Raw genomic sequence first — 24,852 nt, forward strand, 5'->3', positions numbered from 1 at the left:
TGTTTATTGTTTTGAAGGATCAAGTGTATAGCCTTTTTGCTAGCAGCTGTTTATCTTTGGTTTCGTGCTCACTTCATATATTTTAAAGATAGCACAAATCCCCCCGCAAATGATCCCTTTCTAGAAAGTAGACACCCCAAGGTATTTGCTGAGATATGAGTGTTTTGCATATCTCATTTGTTGCCACAATTTTTTGAAAAATGAAGAAAGAAAACGAAAATGTATTTTTCCTTTTCTTTTTTCAATTTTTCAAAAAACCTTGTGACAAAAAAATTAGATCCGCAAAATATTCAACATGCCTCTAATCAAATTCCTTGGGGTGTCTACTTTCTGAAAAGAGATCATTTGGGGGGTTGTGCTATCTTGGCACTCCAGGGGCTCCAAAACTGTGATAGGTAGCGAGGAAGTGAAATGAGCAATTTACGCCCTTTCAAAGCCCTTTGAAAGCCTGAAAGTGGTGATTGGTTTTCGGGGTTCTGTACACGGCTAGACTGCCAAAAAGTCTCACACATGTGGTACCCCTATACTCAGGAGAAGCAGCAGAAGGTATTTTGGGGTGTCATTCCCAACACCCATGGCATGTGTGAGCAATATATCATTTAAGTGCCAACTTTGTGAGAAAAAAAAAAAAAAATATATCGATTTTTTTTTTTCTTGTCATTTATCAAAAACTTGTGACAAAAAATAAAATAATCAATGGGCTCAGCATGCCTCTCACCAAATTCCCTAGGGCGTCTACTTTCCATAGTTTGTATACGCTATACCTTTTGTGCAAACCAATCAATATATGCCTATTGGTATTTTTTTTACCAAAGACATCAGCTGAATACATTATGACCTAAATGTACAGTCAGGTCCATAAATATTGGGACATCAACACAATTCTAATCTTTTTGGCTCTATACACCCCCACAATGGATTTGAAATGAAACGAACAAGATGTGCTTTAACTGCAGACTTTCAGCTTTAATTTGAGGGTATTTACATCCAAATCAGGTGAACGGTGTAGGAATTACAACAGTTTGTATATGTGCCTCCCACTTTTTAAGGGACCAAAAGTAATGGGACAATTGGCTGCTCAGCTGTCCCATGGCCAGGTGTGTGTTATGCCCTCATTATCCCATTTACAAGGAGCAGATAAAAGGTCCAGAGTTCATTTCAAGTGTACTATTTGCATTTGGAATCTGTTGCTGTCAACTCTCAATATGAGATCCAAAGAGCTGTCACTATCAGTGAAGCAAGCCATCATTAGGTTGAAAAAACAAAACAAACCCATCAGAGAGATAGCAAAAACATTAGGTGTGGCTAAATCAACTGTTTGGAACATCCTTAAAAAGAAAGCACGCACCGGTGAGCTCAGCAACACCAAAAGACCCGGAAGACCACGGAAAACAACTGTGGTGGATGACCGAAGAATTCTTTCCCTGGTGAAGAAAACACCCTTCGCAACAGTTGGCCAGATCAAGAACACTCTCCAGGAGGTAGGTGTATGTGTCAAAGTCAACAATCAAGAGAAGACTTCACCAGAGTGAATACAGAGGGTTCACCACAAGATGTAAACCATTGGTGAGCCTCAACAGGAAGGCCAGATTAGAGATTGCCAAACATCATCTAAAAAAGCCTTCACAGTTCTGGAACAACATCCTATGGACAGATGAGACCAAGATCAACTTGTACCAGAGTGCTGGGAAGAGAAAAGAGTATGGAGAAGGAAAGGAACTGCTCATGGGCCAAAGCATACCACCTCATCAGTGAAGCATGGTGGTGGTAGTGTCATGGCGTGGGCATGTATGGCTGCCAATAGAATTGGTTCTCTTGTATTTATTGATGATGTGACTGCTGACAAAAGCAGCAGGATGAATTCTGAAGTGTTTTGGGCAATATTATCTGCTCATATTCAGCAAAATGCTTCAGAATTCATTGGCCGGCGCTTCACAGTGCAGATGGACAATGACTTAAAGCATACTGCGAAAGCAACCAAAGAGTTTAAGGGAAAGAAGTGGAATGTTATGCAATGGCCAAGTCAATCACCTGACCTGAATCTGATTGTGCATGCATTTCACTTGCTGAAGACAAAACTGAAGGGAAAATGCCCCAAGAACAAGCAGGAACTGTCTACTACAACTCTAGTCCAGTTGCAGTAGAGGCCTGGCAGAGCATCACCAGCGATGAAACCCAGCATCTGGTGATGTCTATGCGGTCCAGACTTCAGGCTGTAATTGACTGCAAAGGATTTGCAACCAAGTATTAAAAAGTGAAAGTTTGATGGATGATTGTTAATCTGTCCCATTACTTTTGGTCCCTCAAAAAGTGGGAGGCACATATAGAAACGGTTATAATTCCTACACCGTTCACCTGATTTGGATGTAAATACCCTCAAATTAAAGCTGAAAGTCTGCAGTTAAAGCACATCTTGTTCATTTCATTTCAAATCCATTGTAGTGGTGTATAGAGCCAAAAAGATTAGAATTGTGTCAATGTCGCAATATTTATGGACCTGACTGTATGACAACATTTGAGTTTATTGGATATTTTTTATAACAAAAAGTAAAAAATATTGGGGTTTTCAAACTTTTCAGTCTTTTATTATATTATATTGCAAAAAATAAAAATCCCAGTGGTAATCAAATACCACTAAAAGAAAGCTCTATTTGTGGGAAAAAAGGACATACAATCCATTTGAGTACAGCGTTGCATGACCACACAATTACCAGTTAAAGTAGCGCAGTGCCAAATAGCAAAAAATGCTCTGGTCAGGAAGGGGGTAAAATCTTACGATGGTCAAGTGGTTAAAAAAAAAATTATAGAAAAAAAAATATATAATTTTTTTTTTTTAAATATATATATTTTAGTCAGTGTCCCCGATCACTGCTACACCAGTAGGACAATGCTGTGCTGCACTGGTGACAGTATGTAAAAAAAAAAATAAATAAATAAAAAAATATGGCAAAATCACAACTTCAAAAAACTTGCCATGCCTCTTACTAAATACCTTGAGCTGTCTACGTTCCAAAAAGGGGTCATTTGGGGAATATCTGTACTGTCCTGACATTTTTGGGCCTCAAGAAAGTGTCCAGTATTGAAGTGGTTAAAACAATCTACTAAGCTAGCTAGAACCACCTCTTGAGGGACTCTGTATTTGGAGATGAAATCTCTTTTCCTTAAGGTGTGAAGAGTGCCCCTTAAAGTGAATAGCTCAACACCAAGTTCACTATATGGACCACTCATGTGATTATACATGTTGATCCCATCCCCCTTAATCTCCTTATCTCAAGAGAGAATAAATTCAGTTCAGCTAATCGTTCCTCATAGCTGAGCTCCTCCATGCCTCTTATTAGTTTGGTTGCCCTGCTTTGCACTCTCTCTAGATCCCCAATATCCTTTTTATGAACTGGTGCCCCAAACTGCATATTCCAGATGAGGTCTTACTAATGATTTGTACAGGGGAAAATGTATGTCTCTTTCTCTCTCTCTCTGCAGTCCATGGTTCTCTTAATACAAAAAAATGAAAATTGTTTCCTCACCTTTCCATAATTTTCCTTTCCTGACGCATCTTCATGGCAGCACACACTGGGTTGTGACTCTGCCTCCACAACCTGACAGGATTGGTCTAGCTATAAAAGTTGAAGAGAGATGCCCCCCCCCCCACACTATTCTCTGTATATATCATCTAGAAACAGGGTGGGTTTCTGTGTGCTGCCATGAAGATGTGTCAGAAAAGGAAAATTGCGTAAAGGCGAGTATACAATTTTCCATTTCCCTGACGCCTTCATGGCAGCACACACTGGGAAATAACTCGCAGTCGGGTGGGTGCAAAAAAATTAAAGTTTATTTATCAAAGAGCTGTAGAATTGGCTCTAATAATGGATCTGCCAAAGTCTGCCATTGTTAGCTGAGCAGAATCTATCTTATAGTGAGAAATGAATGTATGTCTAGACGATCAGGTCACTGCTTTACAGATTGTTTCTGGTGAAACTCTACAGTATGCTGCCCATGAAGTCGCCACTGCCCTGGTTGAGTGTGCCCTGATGCCTTCCGGAATAGCCAGTTGACGAATAGAGTATGCCTTCTTGATAGAGTTAACCAGCCAGGATGCAATTGTTCAGGAAGTTGCTGGGTGACCTTTCCTAGGCCCATGTGGAATTATGAGGAGAGTATCAAACTTCCTGAAGAAAGCTGTGGCTTCCAGATAGTTGGTAATGCCAGTTTTAACATACAATTGATGGGGTTCGCCTTGGTTGTTAGTGAAGGATGGAAGGATGATATCCCGATTGTAATGAAAAGAGGATGATACTTTGGGGATGAAATGGTCCGAGGGTCTCAGTACCACTCTAACGGGATAGAAGATTAGATATGGTTCCGTTATCAATAGTGCTTTAAGTTCCGAAACTCTTCTTGCCGATGTAATGGCGATAAGGAAGGATAACTTCAAAGTCAGGTTCCAAAGAGAGATCGACTCAGCCGGGAAAAAAAAGGAGGGTTTGACAGCGCGTCAAGTACCGTTGAGAGATCCCATGCCGGAAATGCTGTTTTTTTTTGGAGGTCTGATTTTTAACAGGCCTTCATGAACTGGATTACCAGGGGGTATAAGTACCATCTAATGGCCGTTTTAGCCGATAGCATGGAAACATGAACTTTAAGGGTACTCAAACTCAGTCCTTTATTAATACCAAATTGAAGAAACTCTAGAACTTGCCGCGGTTCTGGTGATATTGGGTTCCAGTTCTTTTGTTGGGCCAGCGAACAAAACCTACTCCAGACTTGTGAGTATGTTTTGTTGGTGGTGTTTTTTCTGGCCTGTAGAAGAGTCGAAATTACTTCTTGTGAGCATCCCTGCTATAGCAGCTGAGTCCTCTCAATTTCCATGCTGTCAAGTGTAACTTCTCCAGTGCTGGATGCAGGAATTGACCCTGGGATAGGAGGTCTGATGTTACCAGGAGAGGTTGTTGCAGGCTGAGCTGTAGTAGGGTTGTGAACCAAGGCCTCCTCGGCCAAAAGGGAATTACTGCTATCACCGTGGCTGATAATCTCCGAAGCCTGGATAGGAATTTTGCGATTAAGGGAATTGGTGGAAAAATGTATCCCAATATTGAAATTCCACAGGTGGATCAGGCAGTCTATTCCTTCGACTGATGGGTAGGTTGCTCTGGACAGAAATCTCCGACATTTGGTGTTCACAGGAGTAGCTGCCAGGTCGATCTCCGTTATTCCCCAAGTTTCTGAAAGGAGAGAAAAGGCCTGCTGGTTCAACGACCACTCGTTGTTCGAGAGAAGTACCCTGCTTAGATAGTCGGCCAGCATCTTCTGTGTTGCCGGGACATACACTGCCCTTAGGTCTACCAGATGTACTTGTGCCCAACCCAAGATAGGGGGAGTGTCTCCCATTAGTGTTCCTCGTACCTCCTTGCCTTTGAATATATGCTACAGCAACTCTGTTGTCCATTTGAATCAGAATGCTCTTCCCTGCCAGGTATGGAGAAAAGGCCAGAAGTGCTTGAAAGGCTGCTCTGAGCTCCAGTATATTCGATATTATACCATGAGCTTGAAACTGCCACTGCCCCTGGGTTGCTAGATTTTGGTAATGGGCTCCCCATTCCTTCTGACTGGCATCTGAAGTAACAACTTCCGGCTGTAGAGGGACTATAGGCTTGTACCTCTTGAGGTTGCTGAAACGTGTCCACCACCACATAGATTGTTTCACATATCAGTGGATGTAGATTGTCTGAAGCATTGATGCTCCAATTCACTGCTTCAGAAAGGAATTTTGCAACACTCATGTACCACTGGATCATGAGCAGAGTTGCAGACATGGAACCCAGGAAGCTCATACAAACTCTGGCTGGTAAACGTGTTGCTGAGAATAGCCTCTGTATTTTTTTAATTAGAGGCATAACCTTCTCCTGAGGAAGCTGTACTCTGTTCAGAACGGTGTCCAATTCCGCCCCCAGGAATACCATATTCTGTGTGGGCAGCAGTTTGCTTTTCTGCCAGTTGACTAGCCAACCGAAATCTTGCAGGGTTGTCAGTAAGATCTCCCGATGCTGGATCATGACCTGGCAATTTGCTGCTTGCTATCAGTAGTAGGTCATCCAGATAATGGTGTATTCTTGGACCTTTCTCTCTGAGATATGCAATGATGGGTAGAAGAACTTTGGTGAAGGTTCTGGGAGCCGACGAGATGCCGAATGGTAGGCACTGGAACTGGAAGTGATAATGGTTGATTGAAAAGCGGAGAAATCTTTGAAACGCAGGATGTATTGGGATGTGTAGATAGGCATCCGACAAATCTATGGACAGCATCCAATCTTTTAGATTCACTGCTAATAGTATGGACTGGAGGCTTTCCATCTTGAAGGACTCTAATTTGATGTTCTTGTTGAGTCTCTAAGTCCAGCACTGGTCGTAAATCCCGTTTTCTTTTTTACAAGAAATGGGGGGAGTAAAATCCTCTGCCCCTTTGACATAATGGAACCTCCAGGATAGCCTCCTTTTGTTTTAACACTGTTATATATTTTAGAAGGATCTTTCTCTTGACTGGAGAAGATGGGAGTCTGGTTGGGTAAAATTGGTTTCTGGTAATTCTGTTTAAGAACCTCCACTTGTGACCGAACTTGATTGTGGAAATGGTTCAAGGGTCTTTGATGTTTTTCGACCATATTTGTGTGAATCTCTTGAGTCTGGCACCCACCCTTGGAGGACGGGGGGGCGTATCTTCAAAAAGACTTCTGCTGTTCCCCAGAAGGGGTTGTCTTGGTTTTTTGCATTTTCAGGAAGGATGACTGTGTTCCTCCAGTTTTGCTTAAACTCTTTACCTGGTCTATAGGTCTTGGCTTCCCTGTATCTTTCGGGAAGGTTGCGTTTGTAGGCAGGACCTCTTGGAGTCTTGGGTCTCCTGTCAGAGGGAATAAGGTCCGCCTCCCCCGTCACCTTAGAAATGGCTGCATCCAATTTGGAGCCGAAGAGATTAGATCCGTCATAGGGAATCTTGCACCAATTTGATTTTGATGCAGCGTCGGCTATCCAAGGCTTTGACCACAAAGCTCTTCTTGCCATCACCGAGGCTAACATTGCCCGGGCCGAGCATCTGATAACATCCACTGAAGCTTGAAAATCAGATTAGAGGGGGAAGAAGTATAGGTATTATGGCGGTGCCAAGAGAAACAGGATATAATACTTGAGAATAAAAAATTATATTTATTTAACAAAATTCAATAAAATTACACATAACAATCACATAGACAAGGTGTGCGGAAAATTCTAAAATCAATTCTGTAGCAAAAAATATTTCACATCACTTGGCCTGATGATTGTGACGGCCAGTTCAGTGAGTGGGTATTCAGATGCCCGACATGTTTCGCCAGTATTGGCTTCTTCAAGGACAGTTGTTTGATACCTAAGGCGCTACAGAGTTTTCTATGAAGAGAGATATAACAATCAATGAATGTTTATAGAACAATTGATACATTAAAGTACAAAATAATTGGGATGAGGTGTCGTATTACACCAAGGGTTGCTCAGCCAGACTCTAAATCCACTGAAGCTTCTACGACAAAATCGCCTGCCAACTTGAGTTCTTACAGAGAGGTATTTTCTCTTGGTCTGCTCCTTCCTGAAGAGATTTCTCAATATTTGGAAGCCCAACCCGAGATGGCTCTACCAACTGCTGCCGTGGCGACTGCTGGTCTACAGGCGCCTCCTGCCATGAAGTATGCTTTTTTTTAGTTCCAGATCAATTTTCTGATCCAAAACATCCCGGAAGGAGACTGCGTCCTCAATGGGTAGAGTGACATGTCTTGCCAAGCGCATTAGGGAAGCATCCACGATAGGAGCATTAAGTAGGTTCTAGGTTCTTTCAAAGGATACAGCTTTGTTAGCCTATTGTTAAGGCTGGGCCTTTTGTCAGATCTTTCCCATTCATCCTTAATGAAGTCTTCTAGTTCCTCAATGAAGGGGAAGGTTTCTGGATCCCTTTTTAAATTTGGAAAATATTTTTGGGATTTCTGAGGTGCTTACTCAGGTTCCTCTCAACATATGGCCTCCTTGACTGACTTCGCAAAGGGTTCAACCAGAGCAAAGTCAAAACCCGCTGGCACTTCTGGATCCTCGTTCTCGGAAGGGAATTCTGGCTCTGCTGAGCGAGCAGGAGCTGCAGAAGGAGTGCTTGGTCTGGCCGGCGCAGGTGTTGCTGACTCCACTACGGATTCTCGGATTAGCTCGGTCACCTCTCTGGCATCTGATTCTTTTTCTCTTGTGGCTTCATTGAAGCATGTGCGACATGCTAGTTTATCTGGCAAAGCAGGGGCGCCACATACCCAGCAGGCATTTGCTGCAGGACGGGTGTGTTGGCTTCGTCCGCGACGTGGTGAAGGTGATCTTCTATGACGTGATCAGCTATGCTGTGAGCGGCTGTGGCGTGAGTGACCATGGCGTGAATGACCATGGCGTGAGTGCCTATGATGGGATAAGGAGCGGAGCGTGACCGGCTTCTGCTGGATCTTCTGCATGGCTCGACTGTTCTTTACGTCTTGACGTTGACCTGGAAGGGCTGCCAGAAGGTGTCATGTTAGTAGATGTGCTCCCTTTTTTCTCTCTTCAATACTTAGCACTCAAGGCGGACAGCCTCTTACCTTATTGGATGAGGGTGGTCTGCGTTGGGCAGTGGTCTCCATGAGCAGAGCAGGAAAAAATAGGAACCCTGGAAGGATACACAAGGATCAGGAAAAAATAGAAAAAAAAACATAAAATCCCTGGAATATAGGGAAGGATTAGGGCACTTACCTGGAAATTTAGGGTGATACATACAACGTTTGCATGTAATACAGTGACCTGGGATCACTCACAGGCATTGTTGTGTTTTTAAAAACGCCGCCACCATGGCGGCGGAAATGACGCGCATGCACAGAGCGCCATTCTGGGATCTGGCAAAGGTCTCTGAACGGACAAATCTCCTCCCCCCGCGTGTGCACAATGCAGAGGGAGAGACGCGGCGGCCATGACAGTCCCAGAATGTAAAAAGGAAGAAAATGACATAAGTTTATTGCCGCAGGGGGAGCAAAATAATAGAAAAAATAAAGAGGAGACCACTGCAATATCTAAAGCTTTTTTAAAGCGAACTTCCATGCCAGATGATTCTGTTGCCGATGCCCCTGAGACCACCAGAGCGGGGTTCCCTTCATAGAAGCTCCTTTAGAGACTGTACAGGAGGGACTTCCAAACAGGCGAGGCTTGAACCTGCAGGGGGGATTCGGTAAGAGGCTTGCGATGTCCCTCCAATCTCAAAAGAAGGGGCGAGAACAGGGTGGTGGGACTTTAAATGAAGCATATGATGACGATAAAGTACAAATGGTGATGTAATTGGAAGGATTTTAATAATTGTCATGAGGTACAGTCAAATATAGAACATGTAAAATATACAATACATAGCATTTATAGCATAATAATGTAAAACATAAAATGTTACAAGTTCATTGTCACATTGTATAATAGGCTATAACTTCCAAAATTTCACCAAGAAAGGTAAGGGTAGAAGTTGGTAATACATAGTAATCCTTGCACGGCCTATGACCACAAGATCCAAACCAGAAAGGGTAAAGAGGGTAAACATAATATCATGGGTACTAATTGGTAATCAAAACGTGTGGCAGCTCAACGCGTTTCGTGACTAGGCGGTCACTCGTCAGGAGCAAGCACATGATGAATCTGGGGGTAAGAGGGTTGGTTCAATTTAATAGGTTGTAAACATATATAAAAAATAGCGGGGTAAAACCCCCTATCTAAATGCCAATAGACTCACTAGGTTCGTATGGTGGCGGTGTGGTGCCGTGAAGCAAAGCCATCCGGAATGGCACTCCCACCCGGGAGCCGCGGCGGACATCTCCCCCGGAGCGCCCCCCCCGAGGCGACAACCATGGCAGGCAAAGGAACAAGGCAACCTGGACGAAAGAATGGGTGAAGGGGTGGGGCAATTAGTACCGGGGGAAAAAAGTGTGAGGAAGAGAGTGAAAGACCCAATTGGGGAGTGAAGGTGTGAGTAAAGTGAACAGCGAAAGGGGGCTGGATGCAGAGTGGAGTGCAGCTGGGGGTGAACCAAAAGGGGGTAGTGGGTGACAGTGAGAGAAGTGAGAGTAGAGACCAGAGATAGTGGTAAAAGTGACTGTACCTGAGTATTGGGAAGGGGTGTCAGCGAGGCAGAGCCTGGAACAAGTGTACAGGGAGCCTTGAGTGACAGAACCTGCCCGGAAGACGCTCAAGTAGGCGCCACGACGAGGACGCCGCCGACGTCACGCCAGCGTAACAGGATGACGGGGGGGAGGGGGGAGGAGGCAGGGCGGGCATGGACCGCTCCACCCCCCAACCGCCGCCGCCCCCCTGAACTGCTCGCGAGCGTGGCTACCACGCGCCGGGCGCCGAAGCATCAGGCGTCCAGCACGGGATGCGTGACGCTGACGTGCGGTGACGGCGCCACCACCCCTCCAAGCATGAGGAAGGCAGAGGGTGGGAGGAGGCCCATCAGGCACGTCACAGCTCCCGGGAAAGGAGAACGCCCGGACGGCAAGCAGCACGGCCCAACCCACAACCAAGACGGACCAGCGCATGGCAATATTGACACTCGGTGGTATAAAGTACAAAACCAGAATAAAAAATGTGATAAAGCTGGAATTAGATAAAAAATATATATATGTAAGGAGCTGGGTAGTTAAATAACTATGATGTACACTATGGACTAGTAAAGATGAATCAAGGGAAATTGGTCATAGGATCAGGGTTGCAAAAAAGAGGGGAAAAAGGGTAATTACATGCTTCCATCCCTATATCTAGTATTTCAGCAAAGGCAAGGGGGTAGGGACATTAAGGACATCTGGCCTGGTGAGGCTGATAGTCCATCCCTTGGGACTTTAATTGAAATTGTGGCCTGGTAAGGTCACATATTTCCATCCTTATTGTATATCAAAAGAAGGGGCGAGAACAGGGTGGTGGGACTTTAAATGAAAATGATGCTTCGGCGCCCGGCACGTGGTAGCCACGCTCGCGAGCAGTTCAGGGGGGCGGCGGCGGTTGGGGGGTGGAGCAGTCCATGCCCGCCCTGCCTCCTCCCCCCTCCCCCCGTCATCCTGTTACGCTGGCGTGACGTCGGCGGCGTCCTCGCCGTGGCGCCTACTTGAGCGTCTTCCGGGCAGGTTCTGTCACTCAAGGCTCCCTGTACACTTGTTCGCACGCCAGTCCAGGCTCTGCCTCGCTGACACCCCTTCCCAATACTCAGGTACAGTCACTTTTACCACTATCTCTGGTCTCTACTCTCACTCCTCTCACTGTCACCCACTACCCCCTTTTGGTTCACCCCCAGCTGCACTCCACTCTGCATCCAGCCCCCTTTCGCTGTTCACTTTACTCACACCTTCACTCCCCAATTGGGTCTTTCACTCTCTTCCTCACACTTTTTTCCCCCGGTACTAATTGCCCCACCCCTTCACCCATTCTTTCGTCCAGGTTGCCTTGTTCCTTTGCCTGCCATGGTTGTCGCCTCGGGGGGGGGCGCTCCGGGGGAGATGTCCGCCGCGGCTCCCGGGTGGGAGTGCCATTCCGGATGGCTTTGCTTCACGGCACCACACCGCCACCATACGAACCTAGTGAGTCTATTGGCATTTAGATAGGGGGTTTTACCCCGCTATTTTTTATATATGTTTACAACCTATTAAATTGAACCAACCCTCTTACCCCCAGATTCATCATGTGCTTGCTCCTGACGAGTGACCGCCTAGTCACGAAACGCGTTGAGCTGCCACACGTTTTGATTACCAATTAGTACCCATGATATTATGTTTACCCTCTTTACCCTTTCTGGTTTGGATCTTGTGGTCATAGGCCGTGCAAGGATTACTATGTATTACCAACTTCTACCCTTACCTTTCTTGGTGAAATTTTGGAAGTTATAGCCTATTATACAATGTGACAATGAACTTGTAACATTTTATGTTTTACATTATTATGCTATAAATGCTATGTATTGTATATTTTACATGTTCTATATTTGACTGTACCTCATGACAATTATTAAAATCCTTCCAATTACTTCACCATTTGCACTTTATCGTCATCATATGCTTCATTTAAAGTCCCACCACCCTGTTCTCGCCCCTTCTTTTGATATACAATAGGGATGGAAATATGTGACCTTACCAGGCCACAATTTCAATTAAAGTCCCATGGGATGGACTATCAGCCTCACCAGGCCAGATGTCCTTAAAGTCCCTACCCCCTTGCCTTTGCTGAAATGTCCCTCCAATCTCGTCAGGTGAGGATAAAAAAGAGAATAGTGGGGGGCATCTCTCTTCAACTTTTAAAGCTAGACCAATCCTGTCAGGTTGTGGAGGCGGAGTCACAACCCAGTGTGTGTTGCCATGAAGGCGTCAGGAAAAGGATTTTGCTCACTTTGGAAACTGCAGCTTGGCATTGCATGCTATTATTAAGCCTATGATCTACCAGAACACCCAGACTTTTCTCCACCATTGACTCCTCCAGCTGTTCTGCTCCTAGTATGCAAGATGCATGCATGTTTCTAGCCCCCAAGTGCATAACTTTACATTTATCAACATAAAACCTGATTTAATTCAAAAGTGCATTGAGGTTGGCTTATAAGTTAGACACATCCTGTATGGATGTTTTTCCACTGCATAGCTTGGTGTCAATCCCAGACCCTATATCATTTATAAGTATATTAAAAAATAAGGGTCCCGATACTGAACCTTGAGGTACACCACTAACAACCTTAGACCATTCAGAGTATGAATCATTAACCACTGCTCTTTGAATTCAGTCTTTTAGCCAGTTTTCTATCCATTTACAAATTGATTTTTCCAAGCCTGTAGACTTTACCTTGCACATTCGCCTGTGTGGGGAACTGTGTCAAACACTTTGGCTAAACCTATATTACGTCCACAGCTACTCCTTTGTTCAAGGTTTTGCTCACCTCCTCATAAAAAGAAATCAGATTTGTCTGACAACTTCCGTGTTTCATAAATCAATGCTGTCTGTTACGTAAAATGTTTTTTTTCCGTAGGGCGTAAAAAACTTCCCTCGGCAACCGTTAGGAATCCACCCTCTTTCGCCAATTAACCAGGAGTTATGCCTTTTTCGACACCTGGCGCACCGCCTATCCATCAGCTAAACAATTCACCTTCTACTCCTATCCCCACAAGTCCCACTCGCGTCTAGATTATTTTTTTGTCAATGACCCAACCCTGAGAGCCTGTACAGGCTCGGATATCCAAGCAATTTCATGGTCTGACCACGCCCGATCACTGGCACTCTCCCTGGGATCCTTTAGAACCTGCCACTGGCGCTTAAATGAGTTTTTGCTCAAACATGACCCTTCCAAAATGGAGCTGGAACAAACCCTGCCGCTGTACTTTACAGAAAACAGCTCTCCTGATGTTTCTTCCGCTTCCTTATGGGAAGGTCATAAAGCAGTCTTCAGAGGTCAGTGCATATCACTCTCCACTGCCCTAAAATGTAACGCCAATGCAGCCCGCCGACTATTATTAGACAAACTCAGACAATTGGAGTCACGCTTGCTATCCTTCCCGTCCCTAACCATCCTTAGTGAACTTATAAGCACTAGGGCTGGGCTGAGGGACATTGACCTGGGTAAGACAGAGAAAGCACTACTTAGGCTGCAACAGACCTATTATGACAAAGCTAATAAACCACATATGCTTCTAGCAAGACAACTTCATGAATGGGCAGCAGCTACTTCATCCACCCCTCTTAAAGTTGCAAATGGCACCCTTCAGTCTCATCCCTCTAAAATTGCCCAACTCTTTTACAACTACTATTCGACTTTATATAATGATCCGAGTGTGCCACATAAGCCTCCATCTCCTGACTTATCCCAAGCCATCCACTCCTACCTAGCGGACTGCGATCTTCCTATTCTATCCTCCTCCGCCCTAACTAGCCTCAACTCCTCTATTTCTGAGGAAGTATCTGACATGATTAAATCTCTACCAAATAACAAGGCCCCCGGGCTCAATGGCCTACCATACCTCTACTACAAAACTTTTCTACCACTTCTTCTCCCTCACATCACACTTCTGTTCAACTTTTTTGACCGATACACCTATCCCGAGAGACATGCAGACCTCCTTCCTTACGTTGATCCCCAAATCGGGAAAAGACCATACACTATGCTCCAACTACAGGCCAATCGAACTCCTTAATATAGGCCTGAAAATTTTTACAAAGCTACTGGCAAAAAAGGTTAAACAACTTCATGCAATTACTAATTTACAAGGATCAAGTAGGATTTATTCCCCTTCGCCAGGCAGGGGATAATACTCGGAGAGCCATTGACCTCACAGAAGTTGCAAACAGGAATAGGTCAGAGGCACTGCTTCTCAGTTTAGATGCAGAAAAAGCCTTCGATAGGCTGAGCTGGTCTTTCCTGTTTGCAACACTCCACCGTGTCGGTATTAAGGGCCCTTTCCTTCGAGCCATTGCTCACCTATACTCATTCCCCTCAGCCCTAGTTCAAACCCAGTTTGCCTCCACCTCCACTTTCCCGATTACTAACGGAACTCGACAAGGCTGCCCACTTTCCCCTCTCCTCTATGCCCTATGTATTGAGCCCCTAGCAGCCCATATCAGAAAGAACCCAGATATTCACGGCATTCCTGTACGTATTAGGGACTTTAGGATATCCTTATTTGCGGATGATGTTGTGCGCAACCCCATGTTTTCCTCCCGAATCTACACATAGGGCTAGATCAATACAACGCCCTCTCAGGATACAAAATTAATCATTCGAAGATGGAAGCCCTCCCCCTCAATATACCCCACCAGACACTGTCTGCCCTTTCACAATCATTCAATTATGCGTGGAAGACTCCTTCCTTAGCTCGGGGTCCACCTCACAACCACCTATGACACTCTCTATAAGGCCAACTTCCCCTAACTACACACCTCCATTACAGCCTCCCTGGCCAAGTGGAAATCTCTAAAGCCGTCTCTTTTTGGCCGCCTTGCGACCATAAAGATTACGATTCTACCTAAACTTCTATACCTCTTTGAGACACTGCCCATCCCCATCATCCCAGCTTTGCACTTTGAGAACCTTCAGGGCGATCTGATTATCAGTGCAGTCCCAACAGTGCCCACCAGTGCTGCCACTCTGTGCCCATTAGTGCCTCCTCAGTGTCCCCTATCAGTGCCACCTACCAGGACCACCTGCCGCCTACCAGTGTTGCAGCCTCGCCAGTGCCACCTTATCAGTGTCCATCAATGCCCATCAGTGCAGCCTCATCAGCGCACATCAAAATTTTATAACAAACTGTGAAAAAGTTTTGTTTTTCAAAACTTTCTTTTTTCATTGATTTAGCAAAAAAAAAAAAAAAAACAGTGGTGATTAAATACAGCTCTATTTGTAATAAAAGACAGCTCTATTTGTGATAAAAATGTCATAAAGGTACAGTGTTGCATGACCGTGCAATTGTCATTCAAAGTGTGGCAGCACTAAAAGCTGAAAATTGGCCTGGGCAGGAAGGGGGTAAAAGTGCCCAGTAGGCAAGTGGTAACACATTTGCCTTCCCTTTGTCCCCAGTCACTCCAGATTATTTTGTAAAGGCCAACATGCTCACACCTGACCTTTTTACTATTAATACATTTTTGGGGGTTGTTCTACTTTTGCAATCTGTCGTTTGTTTTGCATTTATGCATCCTTTATTTCCTTTTTACATATTGTTATATTCTTTGTAACAATTAAACGATTATCGTGTTCCTTCACTTTTATATTTTTTAAAAGACCTTTTTTTATTATTTATAGATTTTTAACTCTGGAATGTGAGCCAAATAAATTTTATTTTTAGCCTTTTAACTACTTAACAACCGGCCCATAGCCAAATGACGGCTCTCGCGCGCCCCCTAGGGCGCGAACTCGAGAGCATCCGTGACCGCCGGGTCCAGAGGACTCGGCGCATCACGGATCCCGGTAAATGGCCGCTGATCGCGGCCGTTTACCATGTGATCGCGCCGTCAAATGACGGCGCGATCACATGTAAACAAACCGGCGTCATCTGATGACGCCGGTTCCTCTCCTCCCCTCCTGTTTACCGATCGGTACACTGTGAGCGGAGAGGGGGATGGATGGATGGCTGCAGCGTTGTAGGCTGCATCTGTAGTGCCCACAACGCTGCACAGAGACATCCAGCCATCCATCCATCCATCCATGCTCAGCCATCCCCACTACTCTGCATGCCCTGCAATGCTGTGCAATACTCTGCAATGCCCCACAATACTCTGCCATACCCCGCAATACCCCTGCAATACTCTGCCATACCCCGCAATACCCCGGCAATACTCTGCCATACCCTGGAATACCCCGCAATACTCTGCCATACCCTGGAATACCCCGCAATACTCTGCCATACCCTGGAATACCCCGCAATACTCTGCCATACCCTGGAATACCCCGCAATACTCTGCCATACCCTGCAATACCCCGCAATACTCTGCCATACCCTGCAATACCCCGCAATACTCTGCCATACCCTGCAATACCCCGCAATACTCTGCCATACCCTGCTATACTCTGCCATACCCTGCAATACTCTGCCATACCCTGCAATACTCTGCCATACCCTGCAATACTCTGCCATACCCTGCAATACTCTGCCATACCCCGCAATACTCTGCCATACCCCGCAATACTCTGCCATACCCCGCAATACTCTGCCATACCCTGCAATACTCTGCCATACTCTGCCATACCCTGCCATACTCTGCCATACCCTGCAATACCCCTCAATACTCTGCCATACCCTGCAATAACCCGCAATACTCTGCCATACCCTGCAATACTCTGCCATACCCTGCAATACCCCGCAATACTCTGCCATACCATGCAATACCCCGAAATACCCCGCAATACTCTGCCATACCCTGAAATACCCCGCAATATTCTGCCATACCCTGCAATACCCCGCAATACTCTGCCATACCCTGCAATACCCCGCAATACCCTGCAATACCCTGAAATACCCCGCAATACTCTGCAATACCCTGAAATATCCCGCATTACTCTGCCATACCCCGCAATACCCAGCCATACTCTGCAATACTCTGTGATACCCAGCCATACTCTGCCATACTCTGCCATACCCAGCCATGCTCTGCAATACCCCGCAAAAATCTGCAATACTCTGCCATAACCCGCAATACTCTGCCATACCCAGCCATACTCTGCAATACCCGGTGATACCCAGCCATACTCTGCCATACCCAGTCATACTCGGCGATACTCTGCAATACCCAGCCATGCTCAGCCATACTCGGCCATGCTCAGCCATACCCAGCTATACCCAGCCTCTGTATGTGGCCAGGCTGTGGAAGTCTCACACATGTGGTATCGCCTTACTCAGGAGTAGGAGAATCTATTTTGGGGTGTCATTTTTGGTATGTACATGTTATGTGTTAGAAATATTGTATAAATGGACAACTTTGTGTTAAAAAAAAAAAGCGCGTTTTAACCACTTCCCGCCTTCCGTCATACGACGTCCTTGACTTTGTGCGGGGATATCTGAATGATGGGTGCAGCTACAGGCATCATTCAGATATCAGCTTTTTCAGCCGGCGATTCCCTACACCATAAGAACGATCATAGCGGCAGTTCCACTGCTTGATCGTTCTTACGGGAGGCGAGAGGGGACGTCCCCCCCTCCCGCCGCCCTCCGGTGCTTCAACCGACTCACCGCTACGATCGAAGCCAGGATCTTTTTTTTTTTTTTTTTTTTTATTTCAGGCACAGCCTAGAAGGTGAGATGTGGGGTCTTATTGACCCCATATCTCACTGTAAAGAGGACCTGTCATGCCATATTCCTATTACAAGGGATGTTTACATTCCTTGTAATAGGAATAAAAGTGATCAAAAACATTTTTTTTTTGGAAAAAAGTGTCAAACTAAAATAAATAAAGTAAAATGAACAATAAAAAAAAATAAAAAATTTTTAAAGTGCCCCTGTCCGTGTGTTTGCATGCAGAAGCGAACACATACGTAAGTCCCGCCCACATATGAAAACGGTGTTCAAACCACACATGTGAGGTATCGCTGAGATCGGTAGAGCGAGAGCAATAATTTTGGCCCTAGACCTCCTCTGTAACTCAAAATTTGTAACCAGTAAAATATTTTAAAGCGTCGCCTATGGGGATTTTTATCTGGCGAAGTTTGGCGCCATTCCACAAGCGTGTGCAATTTTGAAAGGTGACATGTTAGGTATCTATTTACTCGGCGTAACTTCATCTTTCACATTATGCAAAAACATTGGGCTAACCTTACTGTTTTGTTTTTTTTTTAAAGCAAAAAACAGTTTTTTCTCCAAAAAAAACACGTTCAAAAAATTGCTGCGCAAATATCGTGCGAGATAAAAAGTTGCAATGACCGCTATTGTATTCTCTAGGGTCTTTGCTAAAAAAACATATATAATGTTTTGGGGTTCTATGTAATTTTCTAGCAAATAAATGATGATTTTTCCATGTAGGAGAGAAATGTCAGAATTGGCCTGGGTGCTCCAGAACGCCTGAAGGTGCTCCCCTGCATGTTGGGCCTCTGTATGTGGCCACGCTGTGTAAAAGTCTCACACATGTGGTTTCACCGTACTCGGGAGTAATAGCAGAATGTGTTTTGGGGTGTAATTTGTGGTATGCATATGCTGTGTGTGAGAAATAACCTGCTAATATGACAATTTTGTGAAAAAAAAAAAAAGAAAAAAAAAAAAACTTGATTTTTGCAAAGAATTGTGGGAAAAAATGACAACTTCAAAAAACTCACCATGCATCTTTCTAAATACCTTGGAATGTCTTCTTTCCAAAAAGGGGTCATTTGGGGGGTATTTGTACTTTTCTGGCATGTTAGGGTCTCAAGAAATGGGATAGACCGTCAGTACTTCAGGTGTGATCAATTTTCAGCTTTTGGACGCTATAACTTTCACAAAGACCAAATAATATACACCGATTTGGGTTATTTTTACCAAAGATATGTAGCGGTATAAATTTTGGCCAAAATATATGAAGAAAAATTACTAATTTTCAAAATTTTATAACAGAAACGAAGAAAAATTTATTTTTTTACAGATTTTTCGGTCTTTTTTCTTTTATAGCGCAAAAAATAAAGAACTCAGCGCTGATTAAATACCACCAAAAGAAAGCTCTATTTGTGTGAAAAAAAGGACAAAAAATTCATATAGATACAGTGTTGCATGACTGAGTAATTGTCATTCAAAATGTGAGAGCACCAAAAGCTGAAAATTGGTCTGGTTATTAAGGGGGTTTAAGTGCCCAGTGGTCAAGTGGTTAAACTTGTTGCCCATGCACCTGTGACTAGGAGAGCCGAGGCTGCCAAGCCTGGGAGCGGCGGGCTGTGAGAGGGATTTGGGCCCGGAGCCGAGGTGCAGGGAGAGCGGATACATTCCAATAAGAAGTGCCTTTTTGATGTAGTCACAGGGCAAAGCATATTTATTTAAAGTCACAGGGGCACATGCTGTTGTAATGGCAGCCATCTGTTCCGGTGAGTGTTGATCCCACAGGAAGGTGGTGACTGGCCTCTGAACACACTTTGAGAAGCATTATTTACACGTGTGAAGGTGTTTTATCTTTTCTGCAAGATTATTGCACTGGATTTCATCGGTTTTGGGACTTTTTTCTTTTACCGACACATATCGGTTTTAATTAAAATGTTGATTTATGTTTGCCCTTTTGCTTTGTTTTTGCTTTAAGTTGCACTTTATTATACACTATACAGTATATAGTGGCACTGCACATTTTTTATTTTATACTTTTATAGCTGAAAGCATTCCTTATTGACAGCATTCTTCACACCTGCCTAAAACCTTTGCACAGTACACACACACACACACACACACACACACACACACACACACTAGGCAGTTACTGCCTCTATTGGAAGTTTTGTATGTCTGTTACTAGTGTGTTGTTTATGTTACTATGCTATTTCTGATGAAGGAACAAAGCCACTTTCAAAAATGTGTTGAAGTGCTGCTACAGTATATATCTGTTCACTGTGTCACCAAAATTTTCAATACCCCGCCAGAAGTCCAGAAAACACAGAACGGAACTGCAGGGAAGCAGTGACATACATGAATCTCCTAAGCTCGTTCACTGTAATGCAAGCACACGTACAGTGCGACAGCCCCATTTGCATCTGTGGATCCTATTTATTATCCAAGATGGTGGTGCCAAAAAAGTAGGGCCGAAACAACTAATCGATTATGAAAATAGTTGTCAACTGTTTTCCTAATCGATTAATCAGCCATACAGAATGCACTATTTTTGTTTATATATCAGGAAATACAGTGCAGCACACATAAAGCTCAGTAGACCATCAATACATGTCAGTAAGTGCCTAAGAACTTGTGAATGTGTGAGGAGCAGTGCCTTATGGGACATATAGTCCTGGGCAGGAAGTGAGTGGTTCTAAAGTCAGAAGTTTTTTTTACCTTACTCTAGGGGCACTCTATATTACACTTTGCAGCTTGCTATTGGGGCACTCTGAAGGCAAGAAGAGTCAGAAGCATCGGTGGGGGACCCCAGAAAAGGAGAATCAGGACTGCTCTGTGCAAAACCATTGCACAGAGCAGGTAAGTAGAACATGTTTGTTTTTAAAGTGATTTTTTTTTTTTTTTAAACGAGTCTGTGCAGGGAAAATCAGCATCTGAACCCAGAGAAGGTGGAGGCTGATAGACTGGAGGTAATATAAGGCATTACAATTACATTTAAAGTAAACTTTTACCAGTATTGTGCATTATATTTAAAATGATCATAACCATGAAAAAAAAAGTCTCAGCTTTTAGTACTACTTTATTATAAAAGATTTCTATCTCCCTTCCACCCTTCATATAGCTTCATGTCTGACTTCTAGTTATATTGCCCATATATCCTACTTCTGGGTGTATCTATCTATGATAAGTAATATATATTATTACTTTCACTGTTTCACAGTATAAATGAACCTCTTATAGTAGAGATTAGCTGCGTATTTGGAAAGGGTCAAGGACTTTAACGCAAATGGTGCTTTTATTGGTTGAATAGACTTCAATGGAGAAGCTGCAGTTTACTGCAGCTTCCCCACTGAAGTCTATTCAACCAAAAAAAGCACAGTTTTGTAGTGTGTTTTTGCAGAAATTTGAATTTTTTAATCTGCCCAAACAAAAAAAGGCATACGCAAAACGCAAATCACAGCAAAATAGCGTGTACAAAAATGCAAAATGCACAGCAAAAAGCACTGCTGAAATGGATCAAAAGCAAACTGCATAGGTGTGACCCGAGCCTTATGCTGGGCAAACATGTATTGATTTTTAGACGAGAATATTTGTACAAAAAACCTCTGAATGAAAGAATATCATTTGAAAATTACATTTGCTTTTAAAGCAGAATTTTGGGATTTTCAAAAAATCCCCCATTAGTACACCCACACACACACCACTAAACAGTTATTACATTTGTGAAATTTCTTACCGTTTAAGAGATATGACTGATTTCATTTTCAGGAAGTCAGCTTTGTGATTCAAAAAATGCATCATCTTTTCTGGCAGGGAGGATCTCTTAGCCCACAACATGTCTGCTTCCTCTCTGCTCGCTTTACAGAGAACTAAAACTGGGCGTGTCAGACCACTGGCTGAGCTTAGGAGAGGGATAGAAGCCAGCATTCTTACAAACAGGATGTCACCAGGCAATAACTGTTTTTCAGCAAATTCAGCAGCCTATTACAGGTGAACTACAGAGCTCAGAAGAACATGGATGGCAAAGTTGGTGAAGGTAGATCAGCCACAAGGACAGAGAAAACAATTTTTGGCCGGAGTTCTGCTTTAACATTCAGTTTTAAAAATTAATGAATTCTGAACAAAAGCTACATACACACTGTCTGAAAATTTATATGATCAAGAAGTTTTCTAATCTGCGCCTTTGAATTTTATCACCACTGTGGTCCAAAAGAACATTGATTTGACCCCACTAACAATTAGAAAATCGAACAAACTTTCTTAAAATTACATTTTTTTTGAAGGACGAAATTGTTTTTGTATGGCCAGCATATAATGATACAGTTCTGTCTGAAAATCGGCAAAACAGTCTTTAATTTTGATCTCTGAGTGATGATATTTACCAGTTTTAACCTCTAATAGTATATACAGTATATCTCTTCTGTATGTTATTCTCAGAGTGAATTAGAGATTTTGCTCCCCAAACATATAGCTGGTTATTTATATTTACCACTGCATATAGATATTTAAGAATTCCTTTTTTTTTTTAAACTTTATATATTAACTAAACTATACACCACACTGGCCATGCCAGGATTAGCTTGCAAATGTTGCAGCGACCAATAAATGTAGGGGGAATGGCTGTTCCCCATCCGTATAGCTATTATTTAGCAGCTCAATTGTAGCAATTGGGGGATGTGCTATGTTGGGAGGGGAAAGCCAGTGGTAAAATGATGCTACAGGAGGTTCCACATAAATTAGGAGTGGGAGCGTTAGAGGCAGATTCTCTTCCAAGTGGGAGTCCAACACTAAAGATGGTTACTAAAGTCTTGCAGTCAGTAAAGAGAATGATGGGGTACAAGGAAGTTACAGAATACTCGCCCATTTGGTATAATAAACACTTGCAAGAATTATTGACCATAGGGAAGATCAAGGAATGGGAAAGGCAGGGTATAAACCAGTTGATCCAATTGTATGAGGGTAATACCTTAAAATCATTCGCAGAGCTGAGAAACGAGTATGGGATATCAAATGAATCATTCTATAGTTACTTACAGATCAGACATGCTTTGGGTATCCAGTTTAATAACCAACCATTACAATGGAGTAAGATTCCCCTTCTCCAAAAAATAATTAAGGCAGATATTTCTAAAGGGCTTATATCAGAGGTGTATGTGCAAATAATGGGCAGAATCACTACTGAGTTAGGGTCCTCTAAGAATAAAGAAGGATGGGAAGAGGATGTAGGAGCAATAACTATGAAGCAATGGAAGAGGATTTTAGAATTTGGACCGTTGGTGTCGGTTTCTCTCTCACAAAAAGTATCACATTTGTTTTTATTGCAGAGTTTATACCCCTAAGAAAATGTATATGATTGGCTGTAGACCTGATGACAAGTGCCCTAGGTGTCAGGAGACGGGGGATCTAATACACATGTTGTGGAGATACCCAAAACTGTTCCGATATTGGACAGAAATGCTAAACATTGTAAATGCGACTTTCAGGGTTACATCAGAATTAGAGTATGCGTTTTGGGACACAGAAGATACAGGTCAATAGGTACCTTAACAGCGATTGCAAGATGCCTATACCAGGCAAAAAATTAATTGCACAAAACTGGTAATCATTGAAATCCCCGACTCCTGAAGAGTGGGTTGTGGCCATAAATATGTTAGCATGGAAGGAAAAAGCAACTTTTACCAGACATGGCAATTATAGTAAGTTTGTGAAGATGTGGAAACCCTGGCTGCAAAAAATGGAATGCCCCCTGTGAGTGTTGGATAAGGAACTGAAGCTAAAGGTAGCCCATAATGGGCAGTAATACAGTAATAAGTAAAAGGAATAAAAAAAAAAATAAAAAGTGATAGAAACCAGGGAATATTATGTACACCGGAAACTTGTATCCTCCATGAGAAGGGGGGGGGGGGGGGTCAGAGGATGGATGGCAAAGTACATAAGGAAGTATGCAATAATAGCGGGTGGAAGATAATTATAAAAAGTAGAATGTAATGTTTAATTGCATGTTTTAAATCTGTGAAAATAATAAAGATTTATTTGAAATATAAACTATACACCACCTTTTTAAAGGTTATTGTCCGATTAAATCAAAACAATAATCGGCCAAGTAATCGATTATGCAGCAGCAGTTCAAAGGCTTTTGAATGTCACAACGGAGGCTTTTACATCATACCTAAAATATATTAAATACATATATAATCTTATGACAAAGCTTCTGGCGATAAGGCTTATTTAGGATGCTGTAAAAGCACTGCTGGTAACCCGAACATAATAAAGATTTTAATATCTATTTAACTTCTCATCACTTGGTGTCTAAAGTACATTAGTAAATTGATTGCATTTGTATGTGTATATATATATATATATATATATATGACTTACCCAAAACACAGCACATAAGGTACAAATTAGACAAAGCTGTAAAATAAAAAAATAAAAAGAAAAGAAAAAATTAAGTAACGCCAACTGTATTAATTTTAGATTTACATTGATTACAGCTCAACGTAGTTAAAAACCCTTACATATGCCCAGTGAAGTGACTAGCATCTGATGATACCTAGAGATGAAATCAGTCCTCCTACATACTGTAGGCTGAACCTGTTTATGTGCAGCCCTCCTCTCTTCCTACAGTCTTCCAAAACACATTTTACACAGAATATCTTAGCTCTGAAAATCAAGGGGCGGGAACCTGTAGTCTCACACTGCAGAGGAGAGATCTGAGCCCTGACTGGAGGGAAGGGACACACCCCCTCCTCACAGTACACGGGAACATGCACAGTTGTGGCTGTCAATCACAGGCTGTGTGCTGGGGCTCTCCCCCCTGATCACCAATTATCTCTAGGAGCAGGCAAAGGCTGTCAGAATTGACTCATGCAGATAACTGGGGAGTAAGGCAGCAGAGAGAAATCAGACTCAGTGCTTTGTATAGAGACATGTATACAGTATAGGAAGGATGTGCTTTATTCAAATTTCATGTCTGAGGTTTACAACCACTTTAAATGATGTGTGTTCAAATGTGTACTTTAATTAATAAATATAAACATTTTAGGTTTGTAACAGTGGAGATTTATAA

General features: G+C 43.2%; 1 protein-coding gene across 9 annotated transcripts in view; it reads right to left on the bottom strand.

The window, feature by feature from the left end:
• The window catches only part of SFT2D1 (SFT2 domain containing 1), a 790,079-nt gene that overhangs the window by 347,670 nt on the left and 417,557 nt on the right, over positions 1–24,852 (bottom strand). For 8 of the 9 annotated variants that reach the window (XR_012243942.1, XM_073627599.1, XM_073627595.1 and 5 more), the window contains one exon: positions 24,162–24,197. The exons of the other annotated variant lie outside the window; for it this stretch is intronic. Coding sequence is in view for 7 of the 8 variants with exons in the window: in XM_073627599.1 (XP_073483700.1) it covers positions 24,162–24,197 (36 nt within the window). In the remaining variant the exon portion in view is untranslated. The remainder of the gene's footprint in view (positions 1–24,161; positions 24,198–24,852) is intronic. 9 annotated transcript variants of the gene reach the window in all.

Source organism: Aquarana catesbeiana, linkage group LG04 (genome assembly GCF_042186555.1).
Source record: "Aquarana catesbeiana isolate 2022-GZ linkage group LG04, ASM4218655v1, whole genome shotgun sequence".
Lineage (NCBI taxonomy): Eukaryota > Metazoa > Chordata > Amphibia > Anura > Ranidae > Aquarana > Aquarana catesbeiana.